Below are 21,659 nucleotides of genomic sequence, written 5' to 3'. Positions count from 1 at the left end.
AGTAACCTCCAGGTTCTGCCAGATTGACCAAAAAATAAATAAATAAAAGTGATTTGGGAAAAGAGAAAAAAAAACACTATTAATTGAATGCAAGCAAGTTAATTAGCAAACCCAATCTTTCGAAAGCTTGGGTCATTAATGAGTCAGTAAAAAGGCAATCAAATAGCAGGTTTGATTTACACATTTTAAAAAATTTTTTTTAAATAACTATAAAGCCTATGTGATATTCAAGGATAGGGAAATGGATCCAGGGGCTGGGGGGCATGCTCTGCAAGCGGATTACCCAGGTTGAATCTCCAGCACCACTAGATCGCCAGCACCACTGGGAATGGTTCCCAATCACCACACCATGAGCAGCCCCCAACACCGTAAGGTGTGGCCAAAAAAGAAAAAGGAAAAAGAAAGTCATGCAACATTTAAACGTGATAGTAAGACGTACTTGCTATTACAGCAGCAATCCAAGATCAAAAGCTCAGAGCTGCACTACTGACACAGCTGAAAATGCAGACACTCGACTCATCTGCAATCAAGATAGGAATGAAAACCAAACCCTCAAGACAGTGAGTTTAACTGAGAAAGAGCAAAGACAGGCAAACAACAGAGACTTGGGGGAATCTCCGAGAAGAAAGCTTGCCAGAAACGTAACAAAAGGGGCACAGTCAGCAAGGAAGGGATCTGGGAAGAGTGATGCCATGCAAACCGAGAGAGAACAGGGCTTCAAGATAGAGCCAGGCGAGTCACAGGCTAAAGCGAGATCAAAGCGAATGAAGATAAATCAAAAGCACAGGAGACCGTGAATGGCCACATTGAATTGGTTAAGATTACCTATTTCCATCTTAACCGCCAGAACTCAGAGTTTATCTGGCACAGGGAAAAAGGAGGGAATGGACACTTGGAGAAAACAGATTTTAGTTATCGCTCTTTCTCGCTGCAGCTCAAGACTAACAAAGGAAAGACTGAGAAAGACAATAAAGAAAATATGATTCTTCTTATGGGGCTACACTCACCAAACTGCGGAGCAGGCAAGATTCGAGCCGCTCGAATTGGGCCATGTCGAACAGAAAAGAGCTCCTGTGCTTCCCCACTGATCTGCATGAGAAGACATGAAAAATTTCAGTAAACAGTCATGCAAAGCAGAAGAGTACTCTACAAAAACATGATCTCCTAAGTGTAAGCATAATGTACTGTCTGAAATGTAACATACGCGCACATGCATTTATGATGGGTCATCTACCATCAATACATCATACACTACAGTCTCATCTTAAGTATTTATAAACATTTGTATATGTTTTTTAAAAAGTCCTAAAAACATATTTAATCTGAATAGGAAAGAAATGCTCCTGCATGTCTACCTCCCACTTGAGAGCAAAGCAATGATATTTTAATTGGAACTCAGTTTTCCATGTAGGAAAAATTTAATTTTCTTGGGGCTGGAGCAATAGCACAGTGGGTAGGGCGTTTGCCTTGCATGTGACCGACCCGGGTTCGATTCCCAGCATCCATATGGTCCCCTGAGCACCGCCAGGAGTCATTCCTGAGTGCAGAGCCAGGAGTAACCCCTGTGTATCGCCAGGTGTGACCCAAAAGGCAAAAAAAAAAGAAAAGAAAAGAAAAAGTTAATTTTCTTAATATCCTGAAAAGTTGAATGTTGTAGTGACTCTTACAAACAAGTTTTAAATGGGAAAAAGCTATATATCTATATATATATACATATACATATATCTATATATATATGTATGTATGGGGGGGGCTGGAGCGATAGCATAGCGGTTGGGCGTTTGCCTTTCACATGGCCGACCCTTGTTCGATTCCTCCGCCCCTCTCGGAGAGCCCAGCAAGCTACCAAGAGTATCGAGCCCGCGAGGCAGAGCCTGGCAAGCTACCCGTGTGTATTGGATATGCCAAAAACAGTAACAATAAGTCTCTCAATGAGAGACGTTACTGGTGCCCACTCGAACAAATTGATGAGCAACGGGATGACAGTGACAGTAATATATATGTATGTGTGTGTGTGTGTGTGTGTGTGTGTGTGTGTGTGTGTATATATACATATATATATATATAGCACAGAACACTGAAGTGGAATGTGATACCAGTTATGGCTTTGGAACCAATGAGCAGTTAACCACCTTTAAAAAAAAAAATTCAAGGAGAAAAAAATTCACCATAGGGTCAGAGAAATAATAAAGTGGACAAGGTATTTGCCTTGTATATGCCTGATCAGGGCTTGATTGCTGGCACCACATGAAGTTCCCTGAGTACAACCAGGAGTGATCCCTGAGCACAAAGCCAGGATTAAGTCCTTAGCACAGCCAGGAGTGGCCCCGAAACAAAAACCTATTTAGGGGCTAGAGAGGTAGTATAGAGGTTAAGGCATCTGCCTGGCAAGCACCTGACCCAGCTCAAGTACCAGCATCATATATGGTCTCCTGAGCACCACCAAAAGTGACCCAAGAGTAAGCTTGGGGCACTGGGTGTGGCGCCCCAAACCAAAACGTTTTTTTTTAATTAAAAAAATCACTTAATCTCTATAAAACTCTTTCCTAAATACATTTAGATTTAAAATACGCATAAATTAGAACTAGCAACTGAGGGCGTTGGGGAAGGTGAGGATGGGAAAGAGATGAAGAGATAATGATGGAGAGATAATGAAGCAGTGGGAGGGTCTGGGAGGCACGGGGCAGCAGCTCTGCAATGGAAAAACAACAACTACAGTATATCAGGATAACTCAAGAACAATACATTTTTTTAACTCTGTAAGATTAAGCTATACCATGTGATGCCTTTATACATGAAAACGGTGAAATGAGTACTGCCATCAGTAACTTTGTTTCAGAATGAGGGCAAATGAAATATGCTCTCTACATTCTTCAATGTGTTCAATAAACTATTCTTAATGGCAGTCACCATTCCTGGACAGTGACTCTTTAAACTTGACTTAGCCTACAAAAATATAACTTGGTGCCCTTTAATAAACATCTCCCCAGGGGCTGGAGCGATAGCACAGCGGGTAGAGAGTTTGTCTTGCACGCGGCCGACCCGGGTTCGATTCCCAGCACCCCATATGGTCCCCTGAGCACCAGCAGGGGTGATTCCTGAGTGCAGAGCCAGCAGTTACCCTTGTGCATCGCTAGGTGTGACAAAGAGAGAAAGAGAAAGAGAGAGAGAAAGAAGAAATAAACATCTCCCCATTCTCCTTTATGCCCACCCCTCATGTGTGGATTCTCCTGCATTTAGAAACTGAAGCCATACAGCTGCCAAACATCCTTGAATATATTTTATTTCAATTTCCTATGAATAAAGTAATGCAAGCTTTTTGAGATGTCCTCACCTTTATAATACACACTGATTAAACAGTATGGATCTCCATTTGTTTTGAGTCATGCCAGATTTATTCCTTATTTGCAATATTCTATTAGACCAAAGATAAAAAGGTATGCTAAGATGTGTCATGGGTGAAAACAAATGCTGTTCAAAATTAGTTATTCAAGAGAATAGTTTGCTGCTAATTAAGATAATAAAAAATATTAAATTAAAATTAGCTAAGTGGTTTTCCAAACCTTGAAGTGATAATGTAGTTCTCAGTACATCTTCATAATTGTCAAGTGTTTAATGAAATAAATAATGTCATAGAAAATGGCAAACATGAAAACTAACTACAAATATCCAAGAAAAAAATATCTCCAGTGTACAAATCCAATACACACAGATGAAATCATGAGAAACATTCAATAGTAGAAACATGCTGATGGTATTTTTTAAAGAGGCTTGCCAAATAAGCATTTTAAAAATCAACAGTACAAACATTATAAAAGGTTTATAAATCTTCCACTGTTAAACCATAAATCAGCAGAGCTGCCTTTTAGATTAACTACTTTTTAATATTTTCAGCTTCTTTCATAGGAATTTAAGTGCACCAAACTATAAATATTTTCATTTCTTTTAAGTGTTAAATCATGTTAATACCTTAAAGAGACATCATATCCATTTTACTTGTAAAAAAATTAAGACAATTTATTTACTGACTGCAGCAGCAAATAAGAGCATCACCTACCATCAATTAAACATACAAAAGCCCAGAGTAACAAACTGCATTAATTTACCAACTCACTTTCTCTACAAATTCTTTTGCAAAATGTAGTATTTGGTCTTGGGGGAGCCACACCAGGAGATGCTCAGGATACTAGGGGAAGTGCTCAGGAATCACTACTGGCAGTGTTCTGGCTACCAAATGTGGTGCCTGGGATTGAACCAAGTACCGTAACCCCTATAATTGTCTCTCAGGTCCACACAGATAAATAAATAAAGTCTAAACTGATAAAGTCTAAATGGGTCATTTGTTCAATGTCCATCTAATGAAATAAAACACATACTCTAAAATTTTTAATTGCATATCTTGGGATGAGATATGCAATTTGTACATTATGCAATAGTACAGCCAGTTGGGTACCTGGTCTTGCATGTTGCCAGGTTCAATCCCTGTCACCCCTGATGGTCCCCAAACCTGCCAGGAGTGATCCCCTAGTGGAGAGCCAGGAGTAAGCCCTGAACACCACCACATGTGGCCCAAAATACAACAACAAATTAAAATTTCAAAAATAAATAAAATTGCGTATCTTGCTCCACATGTAATGAGGCCCTGGGTTTGATCCCCAGCAACCACAAAAAAAAATTGCTAGCATAAAAGCCAAATAAACTCAACAAACTAAAAACAATAACACTGAAGGCTCAATTAGCAACAAACAGCTTAGTAAATCCTTAGGCTAGGACTTAACAACCTTGTGGTGAGATATAACAATTTTCACATATTTTCTTTCACTTAAGTATTTTTTATAATTCCTTTAGTCATTTAGTTGCAACAAGCAACATAAAGTAAGTTATGTGTGCCTTCTAAGAGCGTCAGGCTTGAAGGATGGTGTGGAAAGTAGGAACAGTGGTTAAGTTTTCTGTTTATGAGTCATACCCAATGATGCTCAGGGGGACTTCCTAACTGTATTCAGAAGTAAGCCCTGACGATGCTCAGAAAATCATATGTGGTGCTGGGAATCAAACCGGGTTCAGCGGCATGCAAGAAACGCAACTCACCTCCTGTACTTTCTCTCCAGCCCCTTTATTTTTGTTTTCTGGTTGGTGTTGTTATTTTTATACAGTGCTGGGACTCAAACCCAGGGCCTTACATGGCATTATAATATAAGCATATATCCCTGGCCCTAACCACATTTTAATAAAGCAGTCCTAGTATATTATATATGCATTACTGGCTATGTCCATTATTGCTGTCAAATCACCTATTTCTGAAAATGTTAGGCAAGTAATTAATATTCTCCATACACCTACTACTAGTAACAAAGAAATGAAAAATAAATTATAAAACAAAACTTCAGTTACCATTGACATTGTAATTCAAAGTAATGAAAAACACTTCTTATTATCTACAACCAATACAGAGTACCCAAATGCAAAAAATACAAGTATCTGCTTATAACAAATCATAGTATTCTAGCAAAATCTATTACTTTGTATTCTTATTTCCATATTATCCAGTCTTTGGTTCTATCAAAATAATCTCCAAGCTTGAAAAGAAAAAGAAAAAAAATAATCAAGCCACATTTAAGTGACCTACTGTACTAAATTATATCAAATAATAAAAGAAAAAAAGCAAAGCTGTCTGGGCATACTGATAATATGATAACTACTTGCTATCACTCTATTTCATACACAAGAGCATACTTTTACATGGGAAAAAATTTTGAAATTTGACCACTCTCTTCAGCATACATACTTTCCAAATAACCTGGACTGCCTTATTCTATTCTAAACTTCCATTCTAAGACCCTCTTTACATCTACAGGAACAGGTAAGAAAAAACACTGGGACTGATTACAAAATACATCCTCACATTCACATGCACTACCCAGTCTTCAATACTGCTGTTAGGGCCCCAGAGTCTTTGTATAATAACATGAGAGGGGAGACATTATGTCACCATAAATATTTATGAAGAGGTAAAATCAAGATTGTTACAAACACAGCCTAGCATGACCTAGGTGAGTTGCAAATGTCAAACTTCCTAGAGAATGCCACGAATAGTATGTGCACAGTACACAACGGAATATGATTTCAGAACAGAAATAGAGCTGACAGTGTACACATGGGTGTGGGAAAGAACATCGCAGAAAGGACAAGCGAATGGGTGTGACCATACAGGTTCTGCTTTGGCTGTTGTTCTGACTGCCTCTCGTGATAGTACACAGCATATTCACGGAATGCTCTTGAAAAGATGAGTGTGAACTGACAGGGATGGGGAAGGGGCAGGGGGAGAGAATTTAAGCCTTTCTGAGCTATTTTTGTTCTTAAATAGAGCTAATTAAAAATGGCAAAGAATCTCCCTCTAAAAAGGATTTTACAGATCCTGAAAAGAATTACCAGGAGTGTGGATTCACTTTTAAACCAACAATAATAAATACAAGCAGAGAACTCCAAGGAAGGAGTCTCTGAGCAGGGTTCCAAGTTCTTGGCAACTGCACTAAGTTGGAGAGTGGAGCAAGCGGGGAGGAAACCTCTCCAATGGCTCCTCATGGGGCTCTGCCTTTGTTCTTGCTGGCATTTTAATTTCTGATGACAGACTTTTGTTGTTTGGAGCATAAACCGGACGTACCAGTTTGGAGGCACAATAATGAGAACAAAGAATGATTTGTTCACACTGTAGGGAAAAAATCCTTTCCAACCATAGAAAATAGCTTTCGCATGGTGAAAATATGCAAATTACATACCAAACCAGAGAGAGAGATGGGGGGAGGAGTAGCTTAGAATCTCACAACTCAATCTGAGGCTAAAGGAAATTATTGCAGCTGAGACAATCATTCATACAGAGAGAGAGAGACAGAGACAGAAACAGGGAGGCAAAAGAGAGAGAGAGAGAGAGAGAGAGAGAGAGAGAGAGAGAGGGGAGAGAGAGAAGGCTGGGAAAGTTGTGAGGGAGGTCTCTGTGCAAAAGGCCATCCTAGTCTTCAGAACCAAACCTGTCTCTTAAATCTGGCTGACACTACAAAGGTTTCTAACTATAAAACAGAAATTTCAACCAAGTACCACGGACCATGAGATTGTCTACAATAACACTGAATTGGGGCGAGAGTCAACATGGATCCCCACAAAGTGACACTGGTTCAAAGGAGGACTGTGGGTCTGCTACTGGATTTTAGCAACTTTTTGCAACCATTCCCAGAAATGTGGAGATATCAGGCTGATGGAAGGCTCAGAATATAAAACGCCCGCCTTGCAAGTATGCACATGTGAATTAGATTCCCAGTATCAACTGCGTGCACCCAGCGTGGCAGCTTTACTACCTATGCCTGGTAGCTATGCTGTTTGTGATCCACAGTAGAAAATAAATAAATAAATAAATAAACCCTCTGGCGACACTACAGCTGAGTACATGTAAAGCACTGAGATGAAAGAGGACCCCATCCCAGCAAACAAACACCACAACTAAAGCATCTCACTCCAGCAAGCATGAAGCATGGAAGCACTACAACCTGATGGGCCATCACCTCCACCCATGTGTATGTGACCCTCAGTCTTCAGTGCAACATGTTCATTTTTAAAATATATATGATACACTGAAATAATACAGGCCCAGGGATGTAACACCAATGGCAGAGCGTCTGCCTCACACGTTAGAACTCAGGCTCAGCCCCTATCACCAAAACAAAATAATAGAGCATACATACATACATATATATGTATATATATGTGTATATATAAATAGAAACCTAATGAATTTTCAATGTTGATATACCTCTAGTAAAATATCCATATAAGGGATGGGGCTGGAGAGATAATGGGCAAGATGCTTGCCTTACACATGGCTGACCTGGGTTTGATCCCAACACCACATATGGTCCTGGAGGTGCGCCAGGAATGATTCCTAAGCACCACCAGATTTGGACCCAAAAGAAAACAAAAACTACATACAAAGGCAAGGACACAGTTTAGCAGTAGAGTACTTACCTTACATGTGAAGCATGCGCATGTGTATATATGTATCTATAGATATCTAGACCTATGTATATGTATATATATGTATGTATGTATATACACATATATGTATACACATATACATATATGTATATGTATACACATATACATAGGTCTAGATATCTATAGATTTTTTTTAAAAACTCTGAACTGTCAATCAGCCTGTTATCTCCATATTTCTGGGAATGGTTGCTAAAAGTCAGATATAGATATATAGATATAGACATCTATCTATCTATACATACATACATACACTAAAACAGAGAACAGAAGAGTAAGAATACTCAAGGATGGGCACTGGAGAGATATCCCCAGGGAACAGGGAATGAACAAATGCTCTGCATGCAGGAGGCTTGGGTTTGATCCCAGGTACCGGATGGTCACCCAAGCACCACTGGAGTAAGTCCCAGAGCAGAACCAAGAATAGCCTCCCAAGGACCTCTGGAAGTGGCTCCAAAACAAAAAATAAAATTAAAAAGAAGAAAAATACACATCTATTTCCAAAGATGACAGCAAAATGATTAACCACTCTCCTGGTTTTCAGTGCTTCATGTAAGTCCTACTTGTCCAATTTTATAAAAACTGACTCATATATTATGTTCTCTTGTGAATGGCTTCTTTCAGACTGCAAACACTATGGCATTCGTTTATATTGTCGCATGGTTTGTTTCTGCTGCTATACAGATTTCTTGTGTGTGAAACTACTAAAATTTGTCAAAAATCTATTGCTGATAGACTTCCACTTTGCTTTTCGCTTTTATGTCTTCAGTTATTAGGAAAAATTGCAAAACTCTCCACATAGTGGGAAAAAAACTATTATATGTTTTGTCACCATTGTAGGTAGAGTGGAGGGAGTGGGGTGCCCAGCAGTGCCTGCGGGCTTCCAGGTTTGGTGTTCAGAAGAACAGGCAGTGCCAGAACTGGAACCCAGGGCCTTGGCGTACAAATCAAATGCTCTAACCACTGAGTCACATCCCTGCCTCTGTGTGTTCCTTCCAAGGACCAGCGAGAAGTGGTCCTTTGGGATTATCTGATTTTATAGGAATTTGCACCTTTCTCATAAATGGGCTATTTATAAATAATTTGTATGTGAAAACTGATGGTATTACAACAGACCCTAGCCCACAGAAAAGTAAATGAATTCTGTTGATACAAATATTTTTTTTAAGATGACCCAGACCAGAGACAGTGCTCAATGGGCTGAATGCATAATGCATGCTCTGAACACAAAAGGCCCAGATTCTATCCCTGGCACTGCTACCCTCAGGCAAACACCCTACCCGCTGGGCTATCGCTCCAGCCCCTACTTTTTGTTTTTAATTAATCGTTTGCATCCATTAATAAATCTATTTCAGGAGTCTTTTTTATTTTTTTAAATGGGTGATTCTTTGCTGGTAAGACAAATATCCCACTGAGAAAATAAGTCCCTTTTATTTAACTCACCACCATTACTGAATATTAGTCACCATTACTGAATATTAGTTCACTCCTTCATTCATTCATTCATTCCAAACACACATTGTTCTTGTCTGTATTGGGTAAGACTTCAGCCCCAGGGGGAATGCATGTGTTCAAAGTATCCAAACCCTTGTCTATGAAAATAGGCAAAAAGTCTGAGTCTGCCTTTGCCCTTTCTGGTCACAGCCTATGCCTTGCCATTCTTTTTCTATTTTTCTTTTTCTTTTTCTTTATTATTTTTTTTTCTTTTTGGGTCATACCTGGCGATGCTTAGGGGTTTCTCCTGAATTTTCCTGACTTTGCATTCAGGAATCAATCCTGGCGATGCTCAGGGGACCATATGGGATGCTGGGAAACAACCCGGGTTGGCCATGTGCAAGGCAAATGCCCTCCGTGCTGTGCTATCACTCTAGCCCCTGCCTTGCCATTTGAACTGGCTGTAACTGCTTACCAAATACATCATTCTTTAAGGCCTAAATTTGAATCTATGACATGTGTTCATCTTTTAGTCCTAGGAGTGCTGTGACTAAACCATTTTAAAAATATGTTATAAAGAACACTGACACAAATATACATTCTAATATATGTCTTTCAGTATAGTAATTAATTTAGATGCATCTCTACTAATGGGATTGCTTTTTATTTGGGCATTAGGGGAAATATCAGCATACTTTATAAACTTTTAACAAAGTAACTCACCATACTGTACCATTTACCCTTCCGCCAGTGAGAGAATTCTATCTGTTCACATTCTCACCCACAGTCTTGTCCACTCAGGTAGGGTTCAGTGAGATATCAATATGCTCTTTATTGGCATTCTCTTTGTGAGTCAGGAGACTGATCAAACACCTTTTCATAAGCTTATTGGAATTTAGTTACAGTATTTCTCAAATGACTGTTAGTCTCTTGACCACAACTGCTGCCTGATCTTAAGAAATTATGGGTTTAAATATACTATTCACATTAAATGAAAATCATAAATCAGTCTCCTCTGAAAAAGTAATGCTGCCCCAAACCAAATATAAAAAGTCTTTATTATAGCAGCACTCCATCATGGCAAATGATGTAAGACTTGTCCTAAGGACCCTTGATTTCCAGAGGTGTATAATAAATCAGAACTGAATATGAATGAGATTCAAGAACTCACTTCAGCAGCATTGGGAAAGGTAAAGCCTTTTGTACCTAATCGAATTCCTATCTTAATTCCAAGTTCAGTAATGAATAACCTTTCCTCAACTAAGACAAAATGGTTACAGCAACTTGATGTCCCTTGAAGTAAAAAAATAGAGTAATTCAAAAAACAAAAAAAGAAGAAACACACAAACATTCAAAATATATCAATCTCTTAAAAATTGCAATACAAAAACTGCTTACTCTTTCCAAATAATTCAAGCAGTTCAACCATGAAAGATAAAGATTTTCACTGATAAGTATTCTAACACAGTTTAGTCTTTAAAATTAAAATAAAGCAGCATTAATTTACCTATTTTTCAAAAAGCCTATAACACATATAGATCACTTCAAGCTAGAAGTAGAATTAAAGGCCTAAGTCGAAAGGGAAAAAAGTGTGAAGGAGGGAGGTGGGGAACCAAGCTGCTAGATATGAAATACAATAGAAAAAGAAATTCTCATTTATCACAAGCTCTAATTTTAAATCAAATGTCTTTGTTTGGCTGGAGCAATAACACAGTGGATAATACACTTACCTCGCATGTAGCCAACTCAAGTTCAATCCGTGGCACTTCACATATCCCCAGAACCCACCAGGAATGATCCCTGAGCACAGAGGCAGGAGTAAACCCAAAGCATCACTGGGTGTGGCCCAAACACAAATAAAAGAATCTCTGAGTATTCTCTAGATTCTACCTGGTAACTAAGGAAATAAAAACTGCCAGTGGGCCCTAACAGATGGACCCGTGGAAGTTACAGTCTTTGCTGTAAATCACGACCTATGACAATAAGGCCAAGTGCCATAGGAGAGAACGTTAGTTACAAACATCACACATTGGCAACATCGGTAATTCTAACAGTATATTTTAATACAAAATAAACTGGATTTGTGTTTATTGACTGTAACAAATCTGCTAAATCTGAGTTCGGCTTTCAAGTACGGGTGATGACGTCTATCTAGCAAGGCAACTAGGATAAATAAATTGTGCATTATATATATATATGCATATATATATACACACACATATATATCACATAGTTGGCACTCAAAAGACATTTAAATCAGGCCAGGGCTGTGGTTCAGGGGTAGAGCACCTGCCCTCCATGTGTGAGGCCCTGCGTTCAATCCCCAAGATGGAGGTGGAGTCATATATTGAAATCAGGAAGATGCAGCTTACCCTGAGATGCTGCCAACAGAACAGTGAACAGAGGCAACAGATCTGGGGAGCATGGGGAAGAGTCTTTGGAACAAAGGGGACTGGGGGTCGGGGGACGACAGTGAAGTAGCACTGGAGATACAAAGTACTATGAAAACTATTATAATCCATGACCTCAATGTTAAAAAATAGAACATGTTAGGTAATCACATGTGAGTATGAATAACTCTCATATATCTAAGCAATGTGTATGAAATTATGTCAGTAACTGAGTGAGAATTAAAGGGGCAGAGGCAAGAGTTGGCCTTGCACAAAGCCAACCCGGCTTCAACCCCAACATTGTATATGGTCCCCCAAGCCTATCAGGAGTGATCCCTGAGCACAGAGCCAGGAGCAAGCACAGTCAGGTGTGACCCAAAAAGGGAAAAAGAACTGAATATAACACTATAACATAACGACATTTATGACAGCCTCGACACCCAAGGACAGTAGATACAAGGGCCAGGGGGATTGCCCCATAGCTGGAAGCCTGCTTCAAGAGCAGAGGGGAGAAGGCAGATGGAATAGAGAAGGGATCACTAAGAAAATGATGGCTGGAGGAACCAGTCGGGATGGGAGATGTGTGCCGCAAGTAGATAATGGAGCAAACATGATGACTCTCAGTGTCTGTGTTGCAAGCTATAATGCCCAAAAGTAAAGAGAGAGTATGGGGAATATTGTCTGCCATAGAGGTAGGGGGAGGGTGGGAAAGGGTGGGGTATACCCGGGATATTGGTGGTGGGGAATGTGCACTGGTGGAGGGATAGGTGTTTGATCATTGTGAGATAGTAACCCAAATATGAAAGCTTGTAAGTATCACATGGTGATTCAATAAAATTTTAAAAATTTTTTAAAAAGCATTTATGACAGCCTCATTATTCACCATCATGATATATAGTATAATTTATCTTTGTCCCACTCTCCTTAATAATGTAACGAACATTTAGATTGGAATGACAGTACAGCAGGTAGGGCACTTGTTTGCATGTGGTCGTAGCAGCCACAAGCCTAGTACAAATCCCACTGACCTGGGCTCAACCCCCATTACCACATGTTTCCCTAAGCTCCAGCAGGAGTCATTCCTGAGCACAGAACAGGAACAGCCCCTGAGCACCACTGGCTGTAACCAAAAAAAATAATTCATTAAATTTAACATGCAGTTTATTTACAGCAATGTATGGTTACTAGTACAGTTACTAATCTTTTCTATTATTTCATATATTGTATAATGGATACAACTTGAAATACGTAGCCTTAAAAGAGTCGGTTCAGGGGCCAGAGCAATAGAACATTGCAATAGTAACTAGTATAATGGCTGAACCTGGGTTCAATCCCTGGACCACATATGGTCCCCAAATACCACCAGGAGTGATCCCTGAGCACAGAGCCAGGAGTAAGTCCTGACCACTGCTGGGTGTGGTCCCAAAACAAAACAAAGTACATCAGTTCAAGGGTTGGGGGATGTGGCTCAGTGCCAGAGCTCATGCCTTCATGCCTTGCATGTCATGCGGAGGGCAGGAGGAGGATGGGGGGGAGGAGGAGGAGGAGGAAGAAGAAGAAGGAGAAGAAGAAGGAGCAGCAGCAGCAGTAGCAGCAGCAGCTGCTGCTGCTTCCAGGCCAAAGGCATTTCCTCAAGTTCCCTCCTATTTCAACCCAAGTCGGGGTGCACGTAGCTAGTATATGCATAGTGCTGGCACACCAGGCTGCTTCCCCCGAACTATCAAGGTTTCCCTAGACACAAAAAGAATTAGCCCCCAAGAAAAAGCAACTGAGATAGAGAAGGGAACACCTAATAGAGGATGTTGGGAGGACCCATTCGGGTTGAAAGCTGCGTGCCGAAAGTAAACTACAGACCGAACGTAATGGCCGCTCAATAGCTCTATTGCAAACTACAATACCCAAAAGGAGAAAGAACAAAAGGGAATGCCCTGCCGCAGAGGCAGGGTGGGGTGGTGGGGGTTGGGGTGGGGGTGGTGGGAGGTATACTGGGAACATTGGTGGAGGAGAATGAGCACTAGTGGAGGGATGTAAACGATCACTGTATGACTAAAATGCAAACATTAAAGTTCATAAGTTTGTAACTGTACCTCACGGTGATTCACTAATAAAAAATTAAAAAAAAGAAAAAAAGAACTGAAGGGCCAACTCTGTGCTTAAGGACCACTTCCAGCATGCTCAGGACTCAGGGTTGCTGGGAATTGAGCCTGGGCCTCCCACGAGCAAAGCATGTTTTTTACCTACACTTAGGAGCAAGGAAGCTTTTCATTCCCCTGATAATTTTTTTTTTAAGGCATCATTTCATTAGTTTGAAAAGTCAACTTTTGGTGTCTCTTTTTGTTTGGGGGCCACACCCACTGGTGCTCAGGGACTGTTCCCAGCCTTGTGCTCAGGCGTGACCCCTGGTGGTTGGTGCTTACGAACCAGCTGTGGTACTAGAGCTAGAACCAGCTCAACTGCTCGCAGGGCAAGCACTTTATCTCCCATACTCGCCCCCTGGCCCAGAACCAACTATTAAAGGACTATGTCTGGGGCCGGAGTGATAGCACAGCAGGTAGGGCGTTTGCCTCACACAAGGTCAACATGGGTTCGATCCATGACATCCCACATGGTCTCCCCGAAGCACCGCCAGGAGTAATTCCTGACTGCAGCGCCAGGAGTAACCCTGAGCAATGCTGGGTGTGACCCAAAGAGAAAAAGGAAAAAAAAAAAAAGTACTATGTCCAAAACAGCCTTTGCAAAATTTTATTAAATGAGGCCCTACCGGGACTGGAGCTGGGGGTGCAGCTGGGAGCACCAGGGCCAGACACAGCAGTGTTGGAGGTCGAAGGGTGGGGGCTGTTGAGGGAAAAAACTCAGGGCCTCCCACATTCACATGCTAGGCATGTCCTCTGCCACCTAAGCTATCTCCCTGGCCCCTCCAAAACAGCTTTTTCCCACCACACCTCTCCACCCCTAGCAGCGCCCAGGCTGTGAGCCCTGCGGGGTCTGTGCTCCGACCCGGCCAAGGGACGCTGCTCTGGCCCAGCGTGCGTTGGGCTTCCAGGGCGACCCCAGCAGTGCCTGGGGTACCACACGGCAACAGGACTCAAACTGCAGGCCTAGTTCTATCTCCCCAGCACACCAAGATGCTTTCCAATCTCCAGGTAAGTGTTTTTTTTATCTCCAAACACATCGTTCACGGGCTTTTCATGTGCCAGAATACTGCCCCGCCAATCAGAAACCCAACAGTACAGTTTGATGCAAGTATTCCAAAGAGCAAAAGTAATTTGTCTGAAAGCTCTGGAAACGAGGAAGAGGAGGGCCAGGTTTTTGTTTTATTTTTGCCTACCTAACCACAAATGACTCAGTTAATGTCAGAGTGTCAGTAACTCTGTAACCTACTCTGTATGCCATCAAGAAAAACAGAAATGCAAACCACAAAACCACCTAAAATGCATATTTGCGAGGACTAACAACTTCGAGGACAGCTCTCTGTTAACCACATGAAGCAGACTGCAGCCCAGTGTGCATTTTGGTCGTGACACTAGATTCAAAATACAGAACTCCAGTCAAGAAGGAAGTGAGTTTCAAGAACAATATGAAAACCACAGAACACAAATAATGAATGGAACTTGTAATCATATTTTCATACTTCCAAATTTTAGCGCACGGAGCGGAGTATTTTAAAGCGGCTATAACCTTTCCCCCCTTCAGCCTGATTTTTGAAAGGAAGATCAAAGAGAGGCCGTTTAAACTCACACGTTCCTCCGGTTATGCAACACAGATTTAGACATTACACTTCAAAACCCAGGCATGACTTCAGCGCCACCAAGCCAAATACCATTCCAAAGCTTTGAAGCAGCCTTAATGGTATCTTCCATTTGCAAGTAACACTTCTGTAGTCAAAAGATCTTACTGAGGGTAGATGTTAATGCAAAACCACTCAGACTACACAGACACAAACGCCTGGAGGCAGGCTGGAAGGTGTTCAGAAGTCAATGTAACACCATTACAGCGAGTGTCAGCCTAGCAGCTGTCATAAACACTTCATAATCACTCACACAAACTGGTTCCCTTTAACTCATTATTTCATGCTGAATACATGTCCACATGAAAAGACAAAAGAGAGAAAACAGGGCTGCAGATAAGCCAAATGTGACTTATGGCCTTTCAACATTTTTTTTTTAAAAGACCCAGTCTGTCTGAGTTGATCTGATCTGTAAAGCTATCCTGATATAACCCACTGATGGAAAATATTTCTGTGATAGATAAGCAAGGAAAATATTAAACGGGGACCAAAGATCCTGCAAAATTCTCTAAGAACTGACACTATGGTTTTCTCTGCGTGACCAACACCACCAGTGGCAGCGGGCATAGTAACTGGAATTCTGGTGATAACGGGGACCCCGAGTGCCTCCAAGATAGCTCACCAGGGTGAGCACAGGCCCCCAGCACCTCCTGGAGCAACCACCCACCCAGTACAGACACCACCAAATAAGGGACCCCTCCCCCAAATAAAGATAATAGGGGTGAAAGTATGTCATATATAATAGCATGACTTCTTTGGAAAATACCAGGTAATTTCAGATAAAGTTAAACAAATATACTAATCTTACAGCCTGGCAATTCCCCCCCTAGATACATGCACACAAACACACTGAATAAAATTATACTATATTCACTTACAGACACCAGCCGGGAACATAAATGCCCATAGAAGGGATAAAAAGGGCTGGAGAGAAAATGCAGCGAGGAAGGCGCAGCCTTGCACAGGGTCAGCCCTAGGTCAGTCCCTGGCAGCACATAATGGTCCCTGAGCACAACCAGGAGTGTGTCCTGAGCACAGCTGGCTGTGGCTACTCCCAAATTTTTTAATTAAAAAGCTCAACCAGGGGCTGGAGTGATAGCACAGCGGGTAGGCCGTTTGCCTTGCACGTGGCCGACCTGGGTTCAATCCCCAGCATCCCAAATGGTCCCCTGAGCACCACCAGGAGTGATTCCTAAGTGCATGAGCCAGGAGTAACCCCTGTGCATCGCCAGGTGTGACTCAAAAAGAAAAAAAAAAAGCTCAACCAATTGTGATATATTTAATCAGTTATAGAAAACAGTAATGAAAACAAAAATATGGGACGGGAGAGACAACACAGGGGTTGAGGTGCTTCCCTTGTACACAGCCAACCATGGTTATTTTCAGTACCACAAATGGTTTCCTGGGCACTGCTGGGTGTGGCCCCATCTCCCCTGCTGCCCCCCCCCAAATTTTTTAATACAACTATTACAACACACATCACTGTATCACTGTCATCCGTTGCTCATCGGGGCACCAGTAACGTTTCCATTGGTTCCTATCGCATGCTAGTGTAGCCCAATGGCATCTGCTCACTCCAGGAATATGAAAAGCAAGTTGCTGTTACTGTTTTTGGCAAATCAAATACATCACAGGTAGCTTGCCAGGCTCTGCAGCACGGGCGGGATATCCTCAGTAGCTTGCCAGGCTCTCCAAGAGGGGCAAAGACTTTGAGCTTATATAGTGAAGCCAGACATAGTTTGTGTATATAGGTGAGCCGGAGGTGGTTTGGGGTACAGTGCCACCAGCAGGTCAACCTGTACCTGTGGGGCAAGTGCATCAGCAGCCTGATGTTGCCTTCAGACTTCCAGATACCCCAAAATTGCTGCTGTGCCTTTGGCCAGACCCCAACAATTTGGGGCCAACTTTACCAAGAAATTAAACAGCCAAAAGTTAGGTATGTGGCAGACAATACACATATTTTTTAAAAATCTAAAATGGATGCAGAAGTGATGCACAGCGGGTAGGGTGTTTGCCATGCACACAGCCAATCAGGGTTTAATCCCCAGCATCCCATATTATCCCTTGAGCCCCCCCACTCCAGGCATGATCTCTGAGCACAAAACCAGGAATAAGCATTGAGCACTGCCAGATGTGGCCCAAAAGCAAAAATAAAAATAAAAAATCTAAATGTATATTAAGCAGAAAGACAAAGAAGTAAATGCTATGCACCTCTATTTAAATAAAATTCAATACGGCTAAAAACTAGTCTATGATCACATTAGTGACAAACTTACTTGAAGAGAAAGGGAATAGTGACAGGAACTTTCTGAGTAAAAACATAAAATAAGTAAATACAGGGCCATATGCCAAGGGCTGGGGCATATGTTTGAGCCTCAGTTTAACTCCGGCCACTTCCTAGGTCCCTGGGAACAGCTGGAAAGGACCCCCAGCAGGAAGCAGGGACTGGCCCCAGCACCACCAGGTGTGACCCCAAAGGAAAACAAAATACTTTAGGGAATGAGTATGCAACTCAGTGGCAGGATCCGTGCCTCTGCATCTGCCCACTTTAGAGAAAGAAGGAAGGCGCCTATGGCCACCCACAGCAGCCATGGCAGCTGTGGCAGAACTCATTCCTTCACAGACAGGCAAAGGTGGGGTGGCTGTGTTTGGGGGTCACTAGAGCCACAATCAGCAAAGCTAGCCACCATCCTGCAACTTGGGCTATCTCCTTGGTCCTGAATATCTTTTAAAAAAAATTTAGGGGGCTGGAGAAATACTACAGGTAGGGCACTTACTTGCCTTACACCCGAATTAAGCCCTAGGCATCCTATATGGACCCCTGATCCCTCCAGGAGTGATCACGGAACAAAGAGCCAGGAGTAAGCCCTAAGCATTACCGGGTGTGGCCCAAAGACAAAACAAACCAAAAATGTGAAAAGTAAAAAAGTAAAACTTGCGGGGGAGGGCAGTTATTGGGCCAGCATGATAGTAAAAGCAGGTAGGGAGCTTTCCTTGCACGCGAGAGACCCAACTTCAATCCCAGAACCACATACGATTCCTTGAACTCCGCCATGAGTGATCCCTGAGCACAGAGCCAGAAGCAAGTGTGACCCAAAAACAAAACAAACAAGCAAACAGAAAAGCTATCTATCAAAGAAATCGAGCTGATCAAATAGGAGACAATTTTATCTGTAGCTTTTCTGAATGTGGTGCTGGGGATTGAACTGGGGGGTCTCACACATCTCACAAATCCAAGTCCTGGACTCGGCCAATGAGCCACATCCTGAGCCCCCGCTTCAATCTTTGCCTCAGTCTTTTCGTTCGTACAGACTAACTGGTAAATCTGGCAGGGGACAGCTGATTACTGGCAATGTGCCTAAACATGTGCCTAGACGGCGACATTCTGATTCTCACACAATCCAGATGATGACTGGAGTGAAGATGGTCACTAGCAGCACGCTAGTCAAAACCACCCCCACACTCGCCATCAGTGCTCGGTGCTAGAGGGCGCTCTCCTCACCCCTCCACCCAAACATTCAGCCCTTCAGAGAGGGTTTCTCCGTCTCGGTCCTGCTGGCATTCTGGTCTGGTCAGCGCTTTGTTACGAGAGGTTGGCCTGTGCCATACAGGACACTCAGCAGACTTTCTGGCTTTTGCCCACGAGATGCCAGCAGAAACTCAGGAAATTTTTTAAATGTCTGCAGAGACCAGGGAGATGGCTTAAGTAAAGCTAGAGCACAGGCTCTGAATATGGGAGCCCCAAGTTCAATCCCCAGCACCCCAAAGCCCTCTATGCACCACAAGATATGCATGTATGCACACACCACACGCGCACGCACACGCACACACACACGCACACACACACACACAGAGTATACAGTGTTTCCTTGGAGGCAAAATTCATATTTTCGGGGAAGTCCTGCCACAAACTGCAATTACACAGAGACATCTTCCACAGAAGTGCAATATGAGCTTCTCAAAGCAGTGTTCGGGTCTTTTATACATTAATATTTCCAAATATCTGGTACAGACTCAAATGCAACCAAGTGGATGGCTGGAGCAAGTGTGCTGCTCTCAGTTTGGAGACATGCACATCAGGCCCAGACACAGAGAGGCCACAGATGCAGCCAAAGATCCCACAATGGGAAGCAGCGGACCCCACAACAGAGAATCCGCTGGTCTGAAATGAGAAGAGAGAGGACCGTGGAAAAACAAACAGAATTTGTTTGTATACTGGTCTTATAATTTTGATAATTTCTGATTTCAAATCGTTTAGCCCTTTAAAATAACCATTTCTTAGTCTCTTATCACTTCAGTCATGCCAAGGTGCCCAACACTCTACACCAGAAACCTTCAGGAAGAGCAGACCTGAGCAAGATAAGGACACGGGACCAATGCTCATCCTCTGTCAAGTCAGAAATCGTCCTCAGAGCAGAGCTGGGGCATATTTTTTAAAAGCCAATTGAAAGAAAAATAAAAATGAGTTTCAGCTTCAAGTTTAATCATCAGCAAATCTGTATTTGAAAATCTAATTGGAAAATCCTCTGCGTCCATTTACATCAAGTTCAAAAGAGGCGAAACTATTTACTTATGGTATTAAAATTTGATGTAAATGTCTATTTCCTGCTTTTTGCTATTCAACTACAGTTTATGCAACAATGTCACTGCAAATAAGTTGGTGAAGGTACATGAAACTCTGATATCCTGTAACTTCTTATCAGCCTATTAACTATTTAAAAATTAGTTCATCTGGGGCCCTTTCAGAATGGGACGGGCAGACTCCCCTTTCTGCCTGAGGCACAGCAGCCACACCTGACACCCTCTAGCACTGAAACAGCCCAGCTCCACAGCTAATCTCAGAAACAATGGCAGCAGCTGAATCTTCCCAGGTGGAACCAGACTACAGGCTGAAAATTCATTTTCTCGAATGGGGATAGGCTAAACACACACACTACTGCTGACTCTTCCCAGACACACACACACACACACACACACACACACTACTGCTGACTCTTCCCAGATAGACTGGTCCAGGCTAAGGACTCTGGGGCCTTCTCAGAATGGGGCCGGAAGATTCCCCTTTCTGCCTGAAGACAGAACAGCCCACGGCCATATCCGACACCCGTGACTTAGAAACAGCTCAGCTCTACAATGAAACTTAATCTAACTGCCAAGCCACCAAATTGTTCCAGATCTATAACTTCTGGACCATATAAAACCTCCAAAATGCATCGTACTGTCAGCCCAGTAGGATGGCAGCAAACCTGATTGCAAAGTTGCAGAGAAGACCACCAAGCTCAGTGAGCCTAAACAATGACACAGAAAGCTCGACCCGCACGAACCCACACACAAGATCCTCAGACACTCACTTCAGCAACGTCAGAGTGAGATCTAACAATTACCACAAGTAGACTCTTACGGATCTAAGTTTTGATAATTCCATTTGCCTTTGTGTTGTAACAAGCAATATGAGGTAAATTTATTTGCATCTGCAAAAGGTCAGGCTGGGGAGGTGGGTGGGAAGCTGGGGACACTGGTGGAAAGAAGGTCCCACTGGTGGTGGAACTGGTGGTGGAATATTTTATAACTGAAACCACTGTAGTATGAACAACTTGATATATACATAGTATTATAATTTTTAAAATTTAAATAAAAAATATAAAGGGGCCAGAGTGAAAGTACAGCAGGTAGGGCATTTGCCTCACATGTGTCGGACCCAAGTTCCCTCCCCAGCATCCCATATGGTCCATTAACCCCTAACCGAGTAATTCCGGAGTGAAAAACAAGAAATAACCCATGAATACCACAAGGTGTAGTTCCAAAACAAAAATAAAAAAATTAGGGGCTGGAGCGATAGCACAGCAGGTAGGCCCTTTGCCTTGCATGCGGCCGACCCAGGTTCGATTCCCAGCATCCCATATGGTCCCCCGAGCACCACTAGGAGTAATTCCTGAGTGCATGAGCCAGGGGTAACCCCTGTGCAACGCCTGGTGTGACCCAAAATGCAAAAAAAAAAAAAAAATTAA

At 42.3% G+C, this 21,659-nt stretch overlaps 1 protein-coding gene across 7 annotated transcripts in view; it reads right to left on the bottom strand.

The window, feature by feature from the left end:
• Positions 1–21,659, bottom strand: part of BCAS3 (BCAS3 microtubule associated cell migration factor) — a 613,911-nt gene that overhangs the window by 547,640 nt on the left and 44,612 nt on the right. For all 7 annotated transcript variants that reach the window (XM_055130825.1, XM_055130821.1, XM_055130823.1 and 4 more), the window contains exon 6: positions 1,008–1,089. In XM_055130825.1, the coding sequence (XP_054986800.1) occupies positions 1,008–1,089 (82 nt within the window). The remainder of the gene's footprint in view (positions 1–1,007; positions 1,090–21,659) is intronic.

The sequence above is a fragment of the Sorex araneus genome, chromosome 3 (assembly GCF_027595985.1).
Source record: "Sorex araneus isolate mSorAra2 chromosome 3, mSorAra2.pri, whole genome shotgun sequence".
Taxonomy (NCBI): domain Eukaryota; kingdom Metazoa; phylum Chordata; class Mammalia; order Eulipotyphla; family Soricidae; genus Sorex; species Sorex araneus.
Note: the sequence above shows the minus strand (reverse complement) of the source record. Positions and strands in the feature narration are given on the sequence as shown.